This window comes from Oncorhynchus masou, chromosome 3 (assembly GCF_036934945.1).
Source record: "Oncorhynchus masou masou isolate Uvic2021 chromosome 3, UVic_Omas_1.1, whole genome shotgun sequence".
NCBI lineage: Eukaryota > Metazoa > Chordata > Actinopteri > Salmoniformes > Salmonidae > Oncorhynchus > Oncorhynchus masou.
The window spans coordinates 12,201,109-12,218,835 of record NC_088214.1 but is presented as its reverse complement, the minus strand read 5'-3'; the positions used below and the strand labels follow the sequence as shown (position 1 = coordinate 12,218,835).

At 44.3% G+C, this 17,727-nt stretch overlaps 2 protein-coding genes across 4 annotated transcripts in view; one reads left to right on the top strand and one right to left on the bottom strand.

Annotated features, from left to right (window-relative positions):
- Positions 1-7,868, top strand: part of LOC135510252 (G-protein-signaling modulator 2-like) — a 28,528-nt gene extending 20,660 nt beyond the window's left edge. For all 3 annotated transcript variants that reach the window (XM_064931066.1, XM_064931053.1, XM_064931060.1), the window contains exons 8-12: positions 4,976-5,188; positions 5,359-5,538; positions 6,194-6,332; positions 6,443-6,642; positions 6,787-7,868. In XM_064931066.1, the coding sequence (XP_064787138.1) occupies positions 4,976-5,188; positions 5,359-5,538; positions 6,194-6,332; positions 6,443-6,642; positions 6,787-6,945 (891 nt within the window). In that variant the 3' untranslated portion in view covers positions 6,946-7,868. The remainder of the gene's footprint in view (positions 1-4,975; positions 5,189-5,358; positions 5,539-6,193; positions 6,333-6,442; positions 6,643-6,786) is intronic.
- Positions 7,869-9,740: 1,872 nt separating this feature from the next.
- LOC135510440 (WD repeat-containing protein 47-like) overlaps positions 9,741-17,727 on the bottom strand; it is a 31,738-nt gene continuing 23,751 nt past the window's right edge. Inside the window, exons 12-19 of the mRNA XM_064931359.1 lie at positions 17,374-17,382; positions 15,230-15,377; positions 14,915-15,087; positions 14,529-14,699; positions 14,252-14,383; positions 13,955-14,173; positions 10,271-10,341; positions 9,741-10,061 (exon numbers count right to left, since the gene is read on the bottom strand). Coding sequence (XP_064787431.1) covers positions 9,990-10,061; positions 10,271-10,341; positions 13,955-14,173; positions 14,252-14,383; positions 14,529-14,699; positions 14,915-15,087; positions 15,230-15,377; positions 17,374-17,382 — 995 coding nt within the window. The 3' untranslated portion in view covers positions 9,741-9,989. The remainder of the gene's footprint in view (positions 10,062-10,270; positions 10,342-13,954; positions 14,174-14,251; positions 14,384-14,528; positions 14,700-14,914; positions 15,088-15,229; positions 15,378-17,373; positions 17,383-17,727) is intronic.

Sequence of the window (17,727 nt, the reverse complement as noted above, 5' to 3'; positions counted from 1 at the left end):
TTTTTGAGTTGGAGCTACAGGATGCACATTTGTGTGCAAAAAAGGAGAGCTAAAAAAGGAGAGCTAAGGCCAGCTAACTGCCTGTGTATATTTGTTCCTAACTTCCCTGAAAAGTTGCATATCACGGGGGGCTATTCGATGCTAATGCAGAACGCCACAGGATGTTTTTGTGCTGGTCAAGGGCAGACTGGTCTGGAATGAACCAAGGACTATTTCTATTTCTACATTTTTTGAACGGGGCATGCTTATTTAAGATGGTGAGGAAGGTACTTTTAAAGAATAACCAGGCATCCTCTACTGATGGGATGAGGTCATTGTCATTCCAGGATACCCCGGCCAGGTCGATTAGAAAGGCCTGCTCGCAGAAGTGTTTTAGAGAGCGTTTGACAGTGATGAGGGGTGATCGTTTGGTCGCAGACCCATTACGGATGCAGGCAATGAGGCAGTGATCGCTGAGATCTTGATTGAAAACAGCAGAGGTGTATTTGGAGGGGGAGTTAGTTAGAATGATATCTATGAGGGTGCCCGTGTTTACGGATTTGGGGTTGTACCTGGTAGGTTCATTGATCATTTTTGTGAGATTGAGGGCATCAAGCTTAGATTGTAGGATGGCAGGGGTGTTATGCATGTCCCAGTTTAGGTCACCTAGTAGCACGAGCTCAGAAGATAGATGGGGGGGGGCAGGCAATCAGTTCACATATGGTGTCGAGGGCACAGCTGGGGGTAGAGGGTGGTCTATAGCAAGCGGCAACAGTGAGAGACTTGTTTCTGGAAAGGTGCATTTTTAGAAGTTGAATATCGAATTGTTTGGGTACAGACCTGGATATTAAGACAGGACTCTGCAGGCTATCTTTGCAGTAGATTGCAACACCGCCCCCTTTGGCAGTTCTATTTTGGCGGAAAATGCTAGTTAGGGATGGAGATTTAAGGGTTTTTGGTGGTTTTCCTCAGCCAGGATTCAGACACGGCTAAGACATCCGGGTTTGCAGAGTGTGCTAAAGCAGTGAGTAAAACAAACTTAGGGAGTAGGCTTATAATGTTAACATGCATGAAACCAAGGCTTTTACAGTTACAGAAGTCAACAAATGAGAGCACCTGGAGAGTGGGAGATGAGCTAGGCACTGCAGATCCTGGATGAACCTCTACATCACCAGAGGAGGAGTAGGATAAGGGTACGGCTAAAGGCTATACGAACTGGTCACCTAGCAGGTTCGGAACAGAGTTAAAGAAGCAGGTTTCTGGGAACGATAGCATAGATTCAAGGCATAGTGTACAGACGAAGGTAAGGTAGGATGTGAGTACATTGGAGGTAAACCTAGGCATTGAGTAATGATGAGAGCGATATTGTCTCTAGAGACGTTTAAACCCGGTGATATCATTGCATATGTAGGAGGTGGAACAACATGGTTGGTTAAGGCATATTGAGCAAGGCTAGAGGCTCTACAGTGAAATAAGACTAATCACTAACCTTTATATTAATGGACAAGGCATATTGATAGAGAGAGGCATGCGTAGCCAAGTGAACATATGAGTCCTAGAGTGGTTGGGCTGGCTGGGGACATGGCGATTCAGACAGTTAGCAGACCGGGCAAGCAAGTGAGCAGACCGGGTTAGCAGGCAAGCTAGCAGGTAGTCGACCGGGGCTATCAAGAAAGCAGAAGGGCCTTGGGGGGACGTCGCGATGGAGGTAAGTCTGTTTTTGCCTCTTCGTGAAGTAACGTCGCTAGACCAGTCGTGGATTAGTAGGGTTCCAAGTAGCTCTAGGTAGCTAGCAGGCCATGGTTAGCAGAATGGGCCTTCAGCGGATGTCGGCCTGTTGGAATCTTCGAGCAGATTATGTCAGTATTCCAGTCGTAGAGGATCGGCGGGGTTCCGTGCACCGTACCGGCAGTAGAAGGGGACCGGATATTGTAGCCCAAGAGCCCTAGCCAGGCTAGCTTCAGGCTAATTGGTGCTTGCTCCGGGATGGAAACGCTGGCCAGGAGTAGTCACCCGGGATTGCGGTTAGCTAGTTGCAAAAATCCAGATGAAAATGTTCAGTTTGTGGTAGGAATCCGGGGATATGGCGAGGGGAAAAAAATAGGTCCTTTTTGCTCTGGTTTGAGTCACATTGTACGAAACTGGGGAGAGCTTGCCGAGCTAAAGGTTAGCTGATGACCGCTAGGAATGGTTTCTTGACTGATAGCTGGTAGGTAGTTATCTGGCTAGCTTCAGTTGAGGGATTCCTGATCCAAATTAAACAGAAATACTTTAGAAAAATATAGATCCACGCCGCATTGTGTGAGGCTGGTTGCAGGAGAGTATTTAGAGGTTTAGGAATATATTTAAAAAAGATATGCGAATAAAAAGACAGGACAAAGACGTCTGACTGCTACGCCATCTTGGATTATAAAGGGGGATAGTAGATTGACATAGTGCTTTTGCTGTTTGTTAGGCATACATATCTTGATGGCTGATTTTAAAGTAAATGTGAACAGTTCCTCAATTATCTTTTAATATGCACCTCAGAATTGGATAAGGACGTGCACAGTTGCGTCCCTGATGTGTCGGTCTTCACTTGTAGCCTGTGAGAAATACCCGATCACGTGATGAAGAGCCATGTGAGTGAGAGGTCCTTTGTAATGTGCAGCACTCACAGGCTGACCGCACCGCTCATGTCACGTGCACGAGTGTTGCAAAAATAAATTATGTTTTTCAATTATTGTGCCAACGAGCGTCTGTGTTGCCAAGGGCTAAAATTGAAATCAGTTCTATTTCTGACGCAGATAGCACCGCAAGTCCTGCCTCTCCCATCTCATTGGTTTATTAGAAGTGGATACCCACGTGCCATCTCCTCGTTGGTTATACCCACGTGGGTGACGATGTCAGTGTCGGCAATGCACATAATTTATGAAAGTTAAGACGAGAAAAAGCTTGGAAGGAAGAGATGACTAGAAACGATTCGGGTTGACCGTTTTATGTGTGAATTAATTGGCAGAGTAGAGGACCTTCTGCATTTCAGGTAAAATAACAACTCAATGTTTATATCCCAGGACAAATTAGCTAGCAAGTACTAGCTAAATTGCCAAAATGTTTAATGCTTTTTGACCTGTCACTAAATGAATATAATTGGTTCAGAGTTTGTTTTGATATTTGAACCTGCGTGTCGTGATTGCGTTTGGTGTGGGGGACAAAATTAATTTATGCACGATGGCGCACACGCGCAGCCGGTTTGGGTTCTGTGTCAGGGAGAAGGGCACAACGCAGCATTCTGGGACAACGGCCACTGGCCGCAAAAGGCATGGCATTTTTTCGGGTGCATTACAGCCACAAAGGGGATGCCACCGTGAAATTCAAAGCATTATCAAGTGCTTGTCAAATTGTGAATGAGAGACTGATGAAGTGCACAAAAAAATCGCCGGGGTTCAAAAAACTAAGCTGAAAAAAACTAAGCTGAGCTCAAGTCATCACTAGTCTCATCATGCAGGCTTAGAATGTATTAAAAATCTAAACGTATAACTCAAATTTTGTAGAACTACATTTACATTAATAACTCTAAATTAATCATATAGGAGTACCAATTTTTGTTAACCGCTCAACACAGATTAGCTGCATGTGCGCACTTCCTCAAAGAGAAAACACTTTCTATTTAAAAAAGAAAGGACGCAGCCACTCTTCATATAATTATCGCTGCATGGCCTGCATCAGAGAGTACAAAGAAATGATAATACAATGTCCTCTTAAGCAGCTTTTTCCAATCGTCCCTGATTTGAAGAGGTATGAAATACTGTAGATATGTTATCAAAAATGCAACTCCAAGTTGGAAGCATCAGAACCCCTAGAAAGGTAGTTCAACCTCGAATATGAGAGCCATCTATTCCATCGTCCACTAGGTGTTTTAGGGTACATTTTTGCTCTATTGCCCTGAGCTATGTTTTGACTGTTGTTGTCCGTGTTTGCTGTGTTCTAGTGTACTATGGAATAGATGGCTTTCCTCTTCCTGGTACTTTGCCCAGTCATATTTAAGGTTAGAACTACCTTTTTAGGTGTTCTGATGCTTTGAGTTGACTTTTTTGATTACACATTAAGACTGTAGGTATGTTTTAGTATTGCTTACTCTGTGTTGTCCAATTCATTTTGTAATCACTCCCTATTCAAATCAGGGCTGATTGGAAAAAGCTGTTCAAGAGAGGACATTGTCAGGGAGTACAAAGAAATGATAATACAAAGGCCAAGCAGCTGAAACGTGGCAGTTTTTAAACTTTGTTTCCATCTAACATGCCATACCAATAAAGGCATTGTAATTAATTATATGAAGAGTTCCTGGGTCCTCCTTTCTTTTTGATGAACAATTTACCCTTTTTACCAAAGAGCATCTACCAACATCTACTATTGTGTACCTTAGCAGCCCTTCTCTTTCTATCTTTCTATTATATTCAGCTTTGTTCAATTGTATTCTTCATACTATAAAATAATGGCACGGAATTCTAAGCAAATCTTGTCTGCTAAATGAACTAGTGTAGCCCACAGCCATATGGCATAGCCAGATCAGGGCCTAACACAAGGACAACTCAGAGTATGCTGTTCTGCTCTTCTGAACCAGACTACATTTTCTTAATTTCATGTTTCTTTAGCCCTGTCTAAAATAAATAATGGATTGATTGTGAAGTCTATATATTATTTTATTTTTAAATGTAGATGTTCCAAAGGTCTGCATCCGTGGCTTGTATGTAGGAAGCAAGGAGATGCTAAATGTGTTTGTTAATTATGGTCAGTTACCATGAGACTGACAGTTATTTGCTTGACAATCACCGGCGGATGAAATTGTGTGACCGCCACAGCCCTAATCATGAAACCCACCTTGTGAGTAGGACCACAATTTTATACTGAATCCTACATTTGTGGTCAGCTAAAACTCATGGTCGTAGAAACCCTGTCCATATAAAAAAAGTATCTGATTACAGCAAGGTCGATCCTAATTTGCTGTGTGTTTCAGACTGGGGACCGGAGTGGAGAACTCACAGCCCGTATGAACGTGTCAGACTTGCAGATGGTCCTGGGGCTGAGCTATAGAACCAACGACTCCACCCTGTCTGAGAACCCCATCAAGGACATGGACTACAACCTGCACGGGGCCAGGCCCAGGAACGGCAGACGGCACAGCATGGAAAACCTGGAGCTCATGAAACTCACCCCAGACAAGATCAACGTAAGTTACTGGGTTTAAAGGTGCAATCTGTAACTTTCTATTCCCTAGGCTTAGTGGCCTGAAATGAGTGAAATTACACATTGCATCTTTCAAATGTTTTGAATGTATAGAGTCAATTCTCTATTTGAGGTGTTTGATGTGTACTCAAAGTGTGTCTCTCCTCTCTCCAGGCTCAGAAGTGGAACAGTGACATCCTGACCAAGCAGTCTAAACCCACCCTGGCTAAGAGCTCCTCTAAGCTGTTCTTTGTCAGCCGTCTGCGGGGCAAGAAGCACAAGGCTGGGGGCTCCAGTAAAGTCCTGCAAGACACCAGTAACACCTCACAAACCCCCGCACAGGGACCACAGAAGGTTAGAGGAAAAACATGATGTATCTAGTCCTAAAGCCATTAACCATTCTCCTAGTTCTGATACTCTTCTACTACTATACTCTACTACTGATACTCTTTTACTATTGATACTCTACAGACTACTTCTACTACTATACTCTACTATTCGTACTGTACTCTACTACTGATACTCTTCTACAACTACTCTTCTACTACTCATACTCTTCTGCTACTATGTTCTACTACGATACTCTTCTACTACTGATACTCTACTACACTCTACTGACTACTACTCTACTACTGATACTCTTCTGCTACTATGCTCTACTACTATACTCTGACTACTTCTACTATACTACTGATACTCTACTATACTCTACTGACTACTCTACTACTGATAGCAGAAGAGTATTATGCACTACTGATACTCTTCTAACTACTTCTACTACTGACTACTTCTACTGACTACTTCTACTACTGATACTCTACTACTATATACTCTGACTACTACTATACTGATCCGCTACTACTACACTACTATCACTACTCTACCATGCTACTAGTACTCTACTACCAATAACACTACTACTACTAATTATAGCTTATTAAAGTGTGGCTATTATGCTTACACCCATGTTTCATTGTGGATCAAAATGAAGTATTTAATTCTCACTCAGAGAGCCAGTCCAGACATGCTCGGGGACGAGGGCTTCTTTGACCTGCTGAGTCGTTTCCAGAGCAACAGGATGGACGACCAGCGCTGTTCCATACAGGACAAGAGCTCTTCTGACTCTCCAGCCAGAGCCATGAGGAAATGTAAGAGTAAACACACACTGTTATATGACCTTGAATGACTGTTTATATCCGTTTCCAACAAAATCCATGGCAAAATGTGCCTTTGATCCCTCCCTCCCTCTCTCCTCCAGCTGTGTCAGAGTCAGCGGCTGTAACAGGCCTGGGTTCTGGGTCTGGTTGCCGGTTAGAGGACGGTGGAGGTGCTGGTGGTAGTTTGCCCGTCCTTAGGGTCCACCAGAACAGAAGCCAGGCTGTCCTCAGCCACCTGATGGCCAATGCAGATAACTCTGAGCCTGACGATGACTTCTTCAACATGCTCGTCAAGTGCCAGGTGTGTATTAAATAGAGTCCACTTTTCATTAAGGTGGTGTTTCGTAGGTCAGGGCACATTGTCGCAAAAGTTACATCTGTGTTTTACATTGAAAGGGATCCTTTTCATATAGGTAAGTTCCACTTTCTCATATCCCTCCCTCAGGGTTCCCGTCTGGATGACCAGCGCTGCGCCCCTCCCCCGGCACGTGGCCCCACTGTTCCAGACGAGGACTTCTTCAGCCTCATCATGAGGTCCCAGGCCAAACGCATGGACGAGCAGCGGGTCACCCTGCCCTCTGCAGCACGGCCATGCTCCAACTGAGTCTTGCCCGAGGAGAGGGCCCCTGATGGCGGGGTGAAAACCCAGGAGAGTGGGTCTCTCTGGAGGTGAACAGTGTGGAAGAGGAAGGGTGTTTTGTAGTTGTCCATGACATTGATGCTGTACTCAAGTGGATGGGGCTATTTTACATTGAAAAGTTAGTCTATGGTCTTTTCTCTCTGTAGCAGAGTGTGTTGCTTCCAATAATAATGTTTGTTGATAATCCTGCCCATGGTGGGATTCAGAAGTCTCATGTTTCCCAGTTGAAAGCACTGCTAGCATTAATGTAGGTGCCTATAGGGAACAGTCAGGAACTCTAAAAGAAACCCACTGAAGGGTTCTAGACTATGGAACCATCTTTCCTTATGGGGAATACTCGACGTTGCACTCTACGATCTGGAACTGTACCGGACATGTTGTGAAATTGCACAGACAAACATGATGCCCTGAACCTACTCGTCTTATGTTAACAATTATGTACCCCATAGAATTTTACTACCATTTATTTCTAAGCTCTTGCATACTGCCGTTACACCTACCCTTGTGGTTGATATGATTTTGCACCAGATTTTTCTGACGTAGACTAGACTGTTACAGCACTCTTTCCAGCAGGTAGAATGTTGGGCCAGTAACCTAAAGGTCGCTGGTTCGAATCCTGAGCCGACCAGGTAAAAAAAAAAAAAATCTGCCGATGTGCTCTTGAACAAGACACTTAACCCTAATTGCGTCTAAATGTATTTAATTGTCTGTTAGAAGTTGTTATGAATGGGGGGGGATGGGATACCTCATTTAGGTAAGGATTTAAAAAAAGAAAATGCTCTCAGGCTTAATAATCATTGATAAAATAATGAATTTACCTGTGGATGTGTACAGTCCCTGATGCTCTTCTGTACTTCCTATATTTTCTATGACAGAGGAATAAAGCTACATTTATTTAGTATAGAAATTGTTTTGTCTTAATGGTTCACCAAACCCAAAGTTGCGTTAGCTGGAGGTGTCAAAGCACAGCTTTCCACAAGGCAACTACCAAACCGTGAGGCGAGGTGTGTAATTGAACCATAAAATGTTATTTATTTGTCACACACATGGTTAGCAGAAGTTAATGCGAGGGTAGTGAAGTGCTTCTGACAAACAATTCCTAGGAATGTGAGGTGGCCATCTGTCGGCGCCGGAAGTATGCTTACATCTTATTCTTGAATGATACATCTCAAACTTCAGACCTTTTAGTGTGTACTACCTACAGTCCTATGCCAATGCGTAGTATATCCCATCAAATCACACTAGTTCAGTCAAGGGTCAGAGGCTTTTATTTACATACCACTGCAGCCAACACTTTCATTTCTCTTAGTCACTTAAAACAAGTTTTTATAAAAGCTAAATACAAGAACCAACATCTTATTTCATATCAACAGAAAATCATGACTAGACAATAACAAATTATAAATAAATACATCTATTAGTTTGGCCTTATTTTAAAATTGATGAACAAAGCCTAAAACTCAAGCCTGCATCTTGATAAGTGTCTGGTGCAAACACAAGATACAGAAACTAAACATGGCCCTCAATACAGGTTCATAAATGTAGAGCTTTTTCTAAGATTTCATTGTGCATAAGAATCCCTTTATATGGTCAAAGACTGCCATCTAGGTAACAACCAGTAACATTGCAGAACTAAGTAAAGCTATACAAGTGATTGTTGCTTACAACTTAACTGTACGCTGCATCTGGCCAAGCCAAAAAGTAGATCTGCAATTCCCTTCCATGTTGATAAAACCAGTATTGTATTTTTCCATTTGAAAGCTAGCCAATGCAAGAAACACCAAAACACCATATCTGCCCGAAGATAGCATTTTGCACTAAACATGACAACGTACAAGTCCCCCCCCAAAAAAAGTATTTTATTTTTACAAAGCCAGCGACGCGATAGGCAAACTTGCACAGTAGCGTTAGACATTGGAAAGTTCCACATTAGGGGTATACTAGTAGTATTGACAACAGCTAATTGATCGAAGCAACATATTCAACTCGAAAGTTGATATCCCACACTGATCACCTGATGTAATGAACCACACAGTCAGCAGTTTAGATCACAACATTGGTTTCTTCTCAAATAATAGCAGCATGGTAACAAGTTGTAACAAACACACTGACTGTGCAAACTAATGAATGTACATTTTGTTTCTGGAATGATGTCACATAACTTTGACCCCGAAATGGAGAGGACCCACGTGGATTTCTGTATTGATAAAGCTCTTGTGAAAACTAGATAACTCAAGGCACCATATGAAACAATGTACTGTAGCAAAACATCTCCAGTTGGTGCACTTCCCCCATTGTACCCCCCCCCCAGACACACTCGTTGAACCACTAAGTACAGGATGCAGTTGCCAGAGTGAGAGTTGTTCCCAGAAGCAGTTGATGTGAGGGGAGCTGAGCATGAAATCAAACCTTGATACAACCACTGACTTCACTCCAGAGGGTTAAACTGTCCTGTTGGTTGCAACTGGTGAGGGAGTGTAGGGTGCATCCAGGTTGTGTATTATAGGTTATTCATGTCCACTGCGTGTGTACTAGGGGTTGGGTTGTGGTACGGTGAGTCGTGTGTGTGTGTGTGTGTGTGTTAGGGGTTGTGTGTGTGTCCAGAGTGTCCAGACGGTACGGTCAGCAGAGGAGGAGAGGTCGTGTGTGTGGAAGGACAGGAGAGGAAGGAGGTCGTGTGTGTTGTGTGTGTGTGTGTGTGTGTGTAGGGGTTGTGTGTCCAGAGTGTGACGGTCAGCAGAGGAGGAGAGGAAGGACAGGTGTGTGTGTTAGGGGTTGTGTGTCCAGAGTGTGACGGTACGGTCAGGAGAGGAAGGACCGGTCGTGTGTGTTAGGGGTTGTGTGTCCAGAGTGTGACGGTACGGTCGAAGGACCGGACGTGTGTGTTAGGGGTTGTGTGTCCAGAGTGTGACGGTACGGTCAGCAGAGGAGGAGAGGAAGGACAGGTCGTGTGTGTGTTAGGGGTTGTGTGACGGTACGGTCAGGAGAGGAAGGACCGGTCGTGTGTGTTAGGGGTTGTGTGTCCAGAGTGTGACGGTACGGTCAGCAGAGGAGGAGAGGAAGGACAGGTCGTGTGTGTGTTAGGGGTTGTGTGACGGTACGGTCAGGAGAGGAAGGACAGGTCGTGTGTGTTAGGGGTTGTGTGTCCAGAGTGTGACGGTCAGCAGAGGAGGAGAGGAAGGACAGGTCGTGTGTGTGTTAGGGGTTGTGTGAGCAGGGAGGAAGGAGAGGGGTTGTGGTCCAAGGACAGGTCAGCGGAGGAGGAGAGGAAGGACAGGTCGTGTGTGTGCCACCTGCACTGAATCACCTTGTCACCGTGCTCCCCTACCAGAGTCAGGGGCAACGGCTTCGTCAAGTCACCTGCACAGACAAAAACACATTATTGTGTGTACAAAGAGCCTAAATACATGTGCTTGTGAGCAGGGATGGAACTCAGGCATTCTGGCCACTGGCTAGCTTTCCATCCTGGATAGTGATTCCTCATAAGTCAATGAAAGCAGCTAAACCAAATAAATACGTCTAGTTTTTTTTTGCTTTATTATTAGACCAACACTGTCAGACTGCCAACACACAACAGTTGAACAACAACCATCAGACTATTTAGCGACGGTCTGAAATGCCATCCTAGTCCCTACATAGTGCATTGCTTTTAACCAGAGATCTATGGGCCCTGGTTGAAAGTAGTGCACTTCGGTGCCTTCAGAAAGTATTCATACTCCTCATTTTGTGGTGTTACAGCCTGAATTCAAAATGGATAAAAAAATGTTTTCATCAAATCTACACACAATACCCTATAATGACAAAGCGAAAACAGGTTTTTTAGAAATGGATTAAAAATAAAAAAATACCTTATTTACATAAGTATTCAAATCAATTGTTATTAGCCATATGCGCCGAATACAATAGTCGACCTTACAGTGAAATGCTTACTTACAAGCCCCTAACCAACAATGTAGTTAAAGAGCAGCAGTAAAACAACAATAGCGAGACTATATACAGGGGGTACCGTTAGAGTCAATGTGCGGGGCACCAGTGTGGAGGTAATTGAGGTAATATGTACATATAGAGTGAATGTGACTATGCATAGATCGAGTAGCAGTGGCCTAAGACCATTTGTTATGACACTAGAAATTCTGTTTCCATTGATCATCCATGATGTTTACACAACTTGATTAGAGTCCACCGGTGGTAAATTCAATTGATTGGACATGATTTGGAAAGGCACAACTGGCACACACCTGTCTATATAAGGTCCAACAGTTGACAGTGAATGTCAGAGCAAAACCAAGTCATGAGGTCGAAGAGTTTTGTCGGTAGCGCGACAGGACTGTGTCGAGGCACAGATCTGGGGAAAGGTACATTGTTGGTCCCCAAGAACACAGTGACCATCATTGCTAAATGGAAAAAGTTTGGAAACACCAAGTCTATTCCTAGAGCTGGCCGGCCGGCCACACTGAGCAATCGGGGGAGAAGGGCCTTGCTCCGGGAGGTGACCAAGAACCCAATGGTCACTCTGACAGAGCTCTACAGTTGTGGCCAAAAGTTTTGAGAATGACACATTAATTTCCACAACGTTTGTTGCTTCAGTGTCTTTAGATATTTTTGTCAGATGTTACTCTGGAATACTGAAGTATAATTACAAGCATTTCATAAGTGTCAGTCTTTTATTGACAATTACATGAAGTTGATGCAAAGAGTCAATATTTGCAGTGTTGACCCTTTTTCAAGACCTCTGCAATCCACCCTGGGATGTTGTCAATTAACTTCTGGGCCACATCCTGATTGATGGCAGCCATTCTTGCATAATCAATGCTTGGAGTTTGTCAGAATTTGTGGGGTTTTGTTTGTCCACCCGCCTCTTGAGGATTGACCACAAGTTCTCAATGGGATTAAGGTCTGGGGAGTTTCCTGGCCATGGACCCAAAATATCAATGTTTTGTTCCCCGAGCCACTTAGTTATCACTTTTGCCTTATGGCAAGGTGCTCCATCATACTGGAAAAGGCAATGTTCCTCACCAAACTGTTCCTGGATGGTTGGGAGAAGTTGCTCTCAGAGGATGTGTTGGCACCATTCTTTATTCATGGCTGTGTTCTTAGGCAAAATTGTGAGTGAGCCCAGTCCCTTGGCTGAGAAGGAACACCACACATGAATGGTCTCAGGATGCTTTACTGTTGGCATGACACAGGACTGATGGTAGCGCTCACCTTGTCTTCTCCGGACAAGCTTTTTTTCCGGATGCCCAAAACAATTGGAAAGGGGATTCAGAGAAAATGACTTTACCCCAGTCCTCAGCAGTCCAATACCTGTATCTTTTGCAGAATATCTGTCTGTCCCTGATGTTTTTCCTGGAGAGAAGTGGCTTCTTTGCTGCACTTCAAGACACCAGGCCATCCTCAAAGACTTCTCCTCACTGTGCGTGCAGATGCACTCACACCTGCCTGCTGCCATTACTGAGCAAGCTCTGTACTGGTGGTGCCCCGATCCCGCAGCTGAATCAACTTTAGGAGACGGTCCTGGCGCTTGCTGGACTTGAAGCATTCTTCACAACAATTGAACCGCTATCCTGGAAGTTCTTGATGATCCGATGAATGGTTTATTTAGGTGCAATCTTACTGGCAGCAATATCCTTGCCTGTGAAGCCCTTTTTGTGCAAAGCAATGATAACGCACATGTTTCCGTGCAGGTAACCATGATTGACAGAGGAAGAACAATGATTGCAAGCACCACCCTCCTTTTGAAGCTTCCAGTCTGTTATTCGAACTCAATCAGCATGACAGAGTGATCTCCAGCCTTGTCCTCGTCAACACTCACACCTGTGTTAACAAGAGAATCACTGACATGTCAGCTGGTCCTGTTGTGGCAGGGCTGTAATGCAGTGGAAATGTTTTTTTGTGTGATTTAGTTCATTTGCATGGCAAAGAGGGACTTTGCAATTAATTGCAATTCACCTGATCACTCTTCATAACATTCTAGAGTATATACAAACTGAGGCAGCAGACGTTGTGAAAATTAATATTTGTGTCATTCTCAAAACCTTTAGCCATGACTGTAGAGTTCCTCTGTGGAGATGGTAGAACCTTCCAGAAAGACAACCACCTCTGCAGCAGTCCACCAATCAGGCCTTTATGGTAGAGTGGCAAGACGGAAGCCACTCCTCTGCAAAAGGCACATGACAGCCCGCTTGGAGTTTGCCAAAAGGCACCTAAAGACTGTCAGACCATGAGAAACAAGATTCTCTGATCTGATGAAACCAAGATTGAACTCTTTGGCCTGAATACCAAGCATCACATCTGGAGGAAACCTGGCACCATCCTTACGGTGAAGCATGGTGGTGGCAGCATCATGTGGGGGGATGTTTTTCAGGGACTGGGAGACTAGTCAGGATCGAGGGAAAGATGAACAGAGCAAAATACAGAGATCCTTGATGAAAACCTGCTCCAGAGCACTCAGGACCTACGACTGGGGCGAAGGTTCACCTTCCAACAGGACAACGACACTAAGCACACAGCCATGACAATGCAGGAGTGGCCTCGGGTCAAATCTTTGAATGTTCTTGAGTGGCCCAGCCAGAGCCCGGACTTGAACCCGATCGAACATCTCTGGAGAGACCTGAAACCAGCTGTGCAGCAACACTCACCATCCAACCTGACAGAGCTTGAGAAGAATGGGGAAAAACTCCCCAAATACAGGTATGTCAAGCTTGTAGCGTTATACCAAAGAAGAGGCTGTAATCGCTGCCAAAGGTGCTTCATCAAAGTACTGAGTAAATGGTCTGAATACTTATGTAAATGAGATTTCCATTTTTTTTTTTTTTGCTTTGTCATTGTGTGTAGCTTGATGATAGAAACCCCCTCCGATTTAATACATTTTAGAATAAGGCAGTGACGTACCAGAATGAGGAAAAAGTGTGTTTCGAACTGTGCATAGAAAATAGAATCCATTTCAGCCGTAGCCACTAGATGTCTTCCTTACCTTGCAGGTTGCTGATCATGACCTTGGTGTCGTAGGAACCAGTGAGCAGGTAATGTGCCCCGGGGGAGAACCTAACGGAGCGCACATCACTGGAGTGGGGCCGGTATGTCTGCACCATGCGTCCCCCTCTGATGTCATAAAGCATACAGCCGCTGTCCTCCTGGCCCGTCGCTAGGAGACGACCGCTAGGGTCCACCGCTACCGAGGCAACAGGACTGCCTGAGAGGAGAGAGAGACATATGTAAGCGAGTCAAAGAAACACACACGCGCGTGTGTGTGTGAGGTAGCAGTACTCACCTGATCCATGAAAGGCAGTGCCCACCACTCTAACGCAGCTTGGTACTCTCAGGTCCCAGAACCTCACAGTCTTGTCCTGAGAGCCTGACGCTATCATCCACCCTCCCCACGTATACAGAGACAGGATATGACCTGAGGATGAAGGCACAGATCATCAGTCTCACGTCGCTCTCTCGTGGAGGCCTTTATTTTCCATATAGGAAATATGATATGATTAAGTAAGTAGTACATGAGTGTGTGTAAATGAGTACTGTGGAGCAAATTATTGTGTGTGTACCTGTGTGTCCACTGAGAGCGTGTAAGCCCTGTCCTCTCTGACAGTCAGTGGTGTAGATGTTACAGTCTCCAGCTCCGGCGCTGATCAGAATGGCCCCTCCACTTTCTGGTCCCTCCATGAACGCCAGGTCTCGGATGGTACCGTCGTGCATACTGAACTCCAGGTCTGGACCTGAGAGAGGGACAGAAACAGAGTGGGAGTAAGACAAAAACAAACTAAAAGAGTTGAAGAGAAAATAAGACAACTGCAAGTTTCATTGTCAGTTGTACATTGGATTTTACTCAATAGTCAGTCATTTCAGGGATGAATTAAATGGAATTGATCCTAATCTGTGTATAGAGTGTATGTGAGATGGAATAGCCTCCCAACCCTTGTATTGAGTTTACCTGTGGCGTTGCAGGTCTCTGAGCTGAAGGGCAGGACTTTGACATATTTGTCGTTGGAGCCAGTGGCTAGCAGCTGTCCACAGTGACTCCAGGCCACACAGTAGATAGAACCCTTATGGTGCTTATTCCTCTTAAAGCGAACCTCCGGCTGCTTGGTCATACCAGAAACCCCACTGAGGGAGGGGAGGGGAGAGAGAGAGGGCTAAATCGTAGTCTCTTAACAGCAGAATAGCTCAAAGTAGTTGAACAGTAGATAAATCATATCAGGAATGATTAGGCTGTGTGTCTGTCCCTCACTGTGTGTGTGTGTATTACCTGGTGTCCAGTGGTGTGTTTGGGTAGGCACACACGCGTAGCGTCTTAGAGTTGGAGCCCACGGCGTATAGCGCTCCCGTGGGGTGGAAGGCTACAGCGCGCACTGCCTGAGTGTCTTCCAGGGTATTCACAGCTACAAACAGGGGGGCTTGGCCTTGTCCCCCTGCAACACACAAAATGAACATCAGAGACCAGATTTAAAATAGCCCTCTATCCTCAGGTACCGAGCTAGTAGAAAATATGCCAAAGTAGCCCGCCAGCAGACTTAAGAACTCTTAGGTCTCAGTCTCACACAAACAGACCTGCCCACAGATACAGTGCCTTCAGAAAGCATTCAGACCTTATTCTAAAATGGATTCAATAGTCCCCCCCCCCTCCTCATTAAGCTACACACATTAACCCATAATGGCAAAGCAAAAAATGCTTGACATTTTTGATGAATTATGAAATACTGAAACATTTACATAAGTATTCAGACCCTTTACTCAGTACTTTTTTGAAGCACCTTTTGGCAACGATTACAGCCTTGAGTCTTCATGGCTATGACGCCATAAGCTTGGCACACCTGTATTTGGGGAGTTTCTCCCATTCTTCTCTGCAGTTCCTGTCAAGCTCTTGTCAGGTTGGATGGGGAGCGTCGCAGCACAGCTATTTTCAGGTCTCCAGAGATGTTAGACCGGATTCAAGTCCGGGCTCTGGCTGGGCCACTCAAGGACATTCAGAGACTTGTCCCGAAGCCACTCCTGCGTTGTCTTGGCTGTTTGCATAGGGTTGTTGTCCTGTTAGGTTAACCTTTGCCCCCAGTCTGAGGTCCTGAGCACTCTGGAGCAGGTTTTCATCAAGGATCCCTATACTTTGCTCCGTTCATCTTTTCCTCATTCCTGACTAGTCTCCCAGTCCCTGCCGCTGAAAAAAAAACATCCCCACAGCATGATGCTGCCACCAACATGCTTCACCGTAGGGATGGTGCCAGGTTTCCTCCAGACGTGACGCTTGGCATTCAGGCCAAAGAGTTCAATCTTGGTTTTCATTAGACCAGAGAATCTTGTTTCTCATGGTCAGTCTTAAGGTGCCTTTTGGCAAACTCCAAGCAGCTGTCATGTGCCTTTTACTGAGGAGTGGCTTCTATCTGGCCACTCTACCATAAAGGCCTTTATGGTAGAGAGCTGCAGAGATGGTTGTCCTTCTGGAAGGTTCTCCCATCTCCACAGAGGAACTCTAGAGCTCTGTCAGTGTGACCATCTGGTTCTTGGTCACCTTCCAGACCAAGGCCCTTCTCCCCTGATTGCTCAGGTGGTTCCAAACGTCTTCCATTTAAGAATGATGGGGACGTTCAATGCTGCAGAAATGTTTTGGTATCCTTTCCCAGATCTGTGCCTGGACACAATCCAGTCTCGGGGCTCTACGGACAATTTCTTCGACCTCATAACTTGGTTTTTGCACTGACATGCACTGTTAACTGTGGGACCTTATATAGATAGGTGCCTTTCTAAATCATGTCCAATCAATTTAAATTTACCACAGGTGGACTCCAAGTTGCAGAAAAATCAAGGATGATCAATGGAAACAGGATGCACCTGAGCTCAGTTGAGTCTCATAGCAAAGCGTCTGAATACTTATGTAAATAAGGTATGTTTTTTGATTTGAATAAATTTGCAAAGATTTCTAAACCTGTTTTCGCTTTGTTATTATGGGGTATTGTTTGTAGAATGCTGAGGAAATAGTTTTATTTAATCCATTTTAGAATAAGGCTGTAAATTAACTGAATTTTATGAATAAACAATATCTACATTTAAACAGAACTATAATTAAACTCTACCCTGTTTTATTATATCTGATTTAATAATGTTAATTCATAAGGGATTATGTAGCATGAACAAGGAGTAATTAAACATAATAAACACCATTCCGACTAGGTTGGAGGAAATGGGTTGTGTGTTTTAAGTAAGCAAAAAGGATCATTAACCTATGTTTGAACCGACTCAACTTTAACTCTGGGGTGTTTAGATAAGACAGCGAGAGCCTCCCGAGGTTTTCCGTTATCTGGAACTGTCTGATAGAGAATGGTGAGACTTCAGAAGATAATCTTGCTATATCGTGTGTGTCTGGAGTGTGCGCTAGTGGGTTGGAATAAACTTTTGAACCTGCTTTGTCTTGGTCGAGAGGAGGAGATTCATTCTATAACCAATGACGTCATATTTTGTATAACTGTTGTAGAATAAATACTATTATCAAATTTTAATAAGACTGGTCTCTTGTCTATTTTATGCAAATTAAGGATCTTACAAATCTTTAGAAACAGAGTGATTTCAAATTGAATTGGTTAATGAACACACATAGGAATTATGAAATTCCCGTAACAGTAACCTCAAACGGATATTCGATGTCTGTTTTTTTTTTTTTACCCATCTACCAATAGGTGCCCTTCCTTGTGAAGCATTGGAAACCCTCCCTGGTCTTTGTGGTTGAATCTGTGTTTGAAATTCACTGCTCAACTG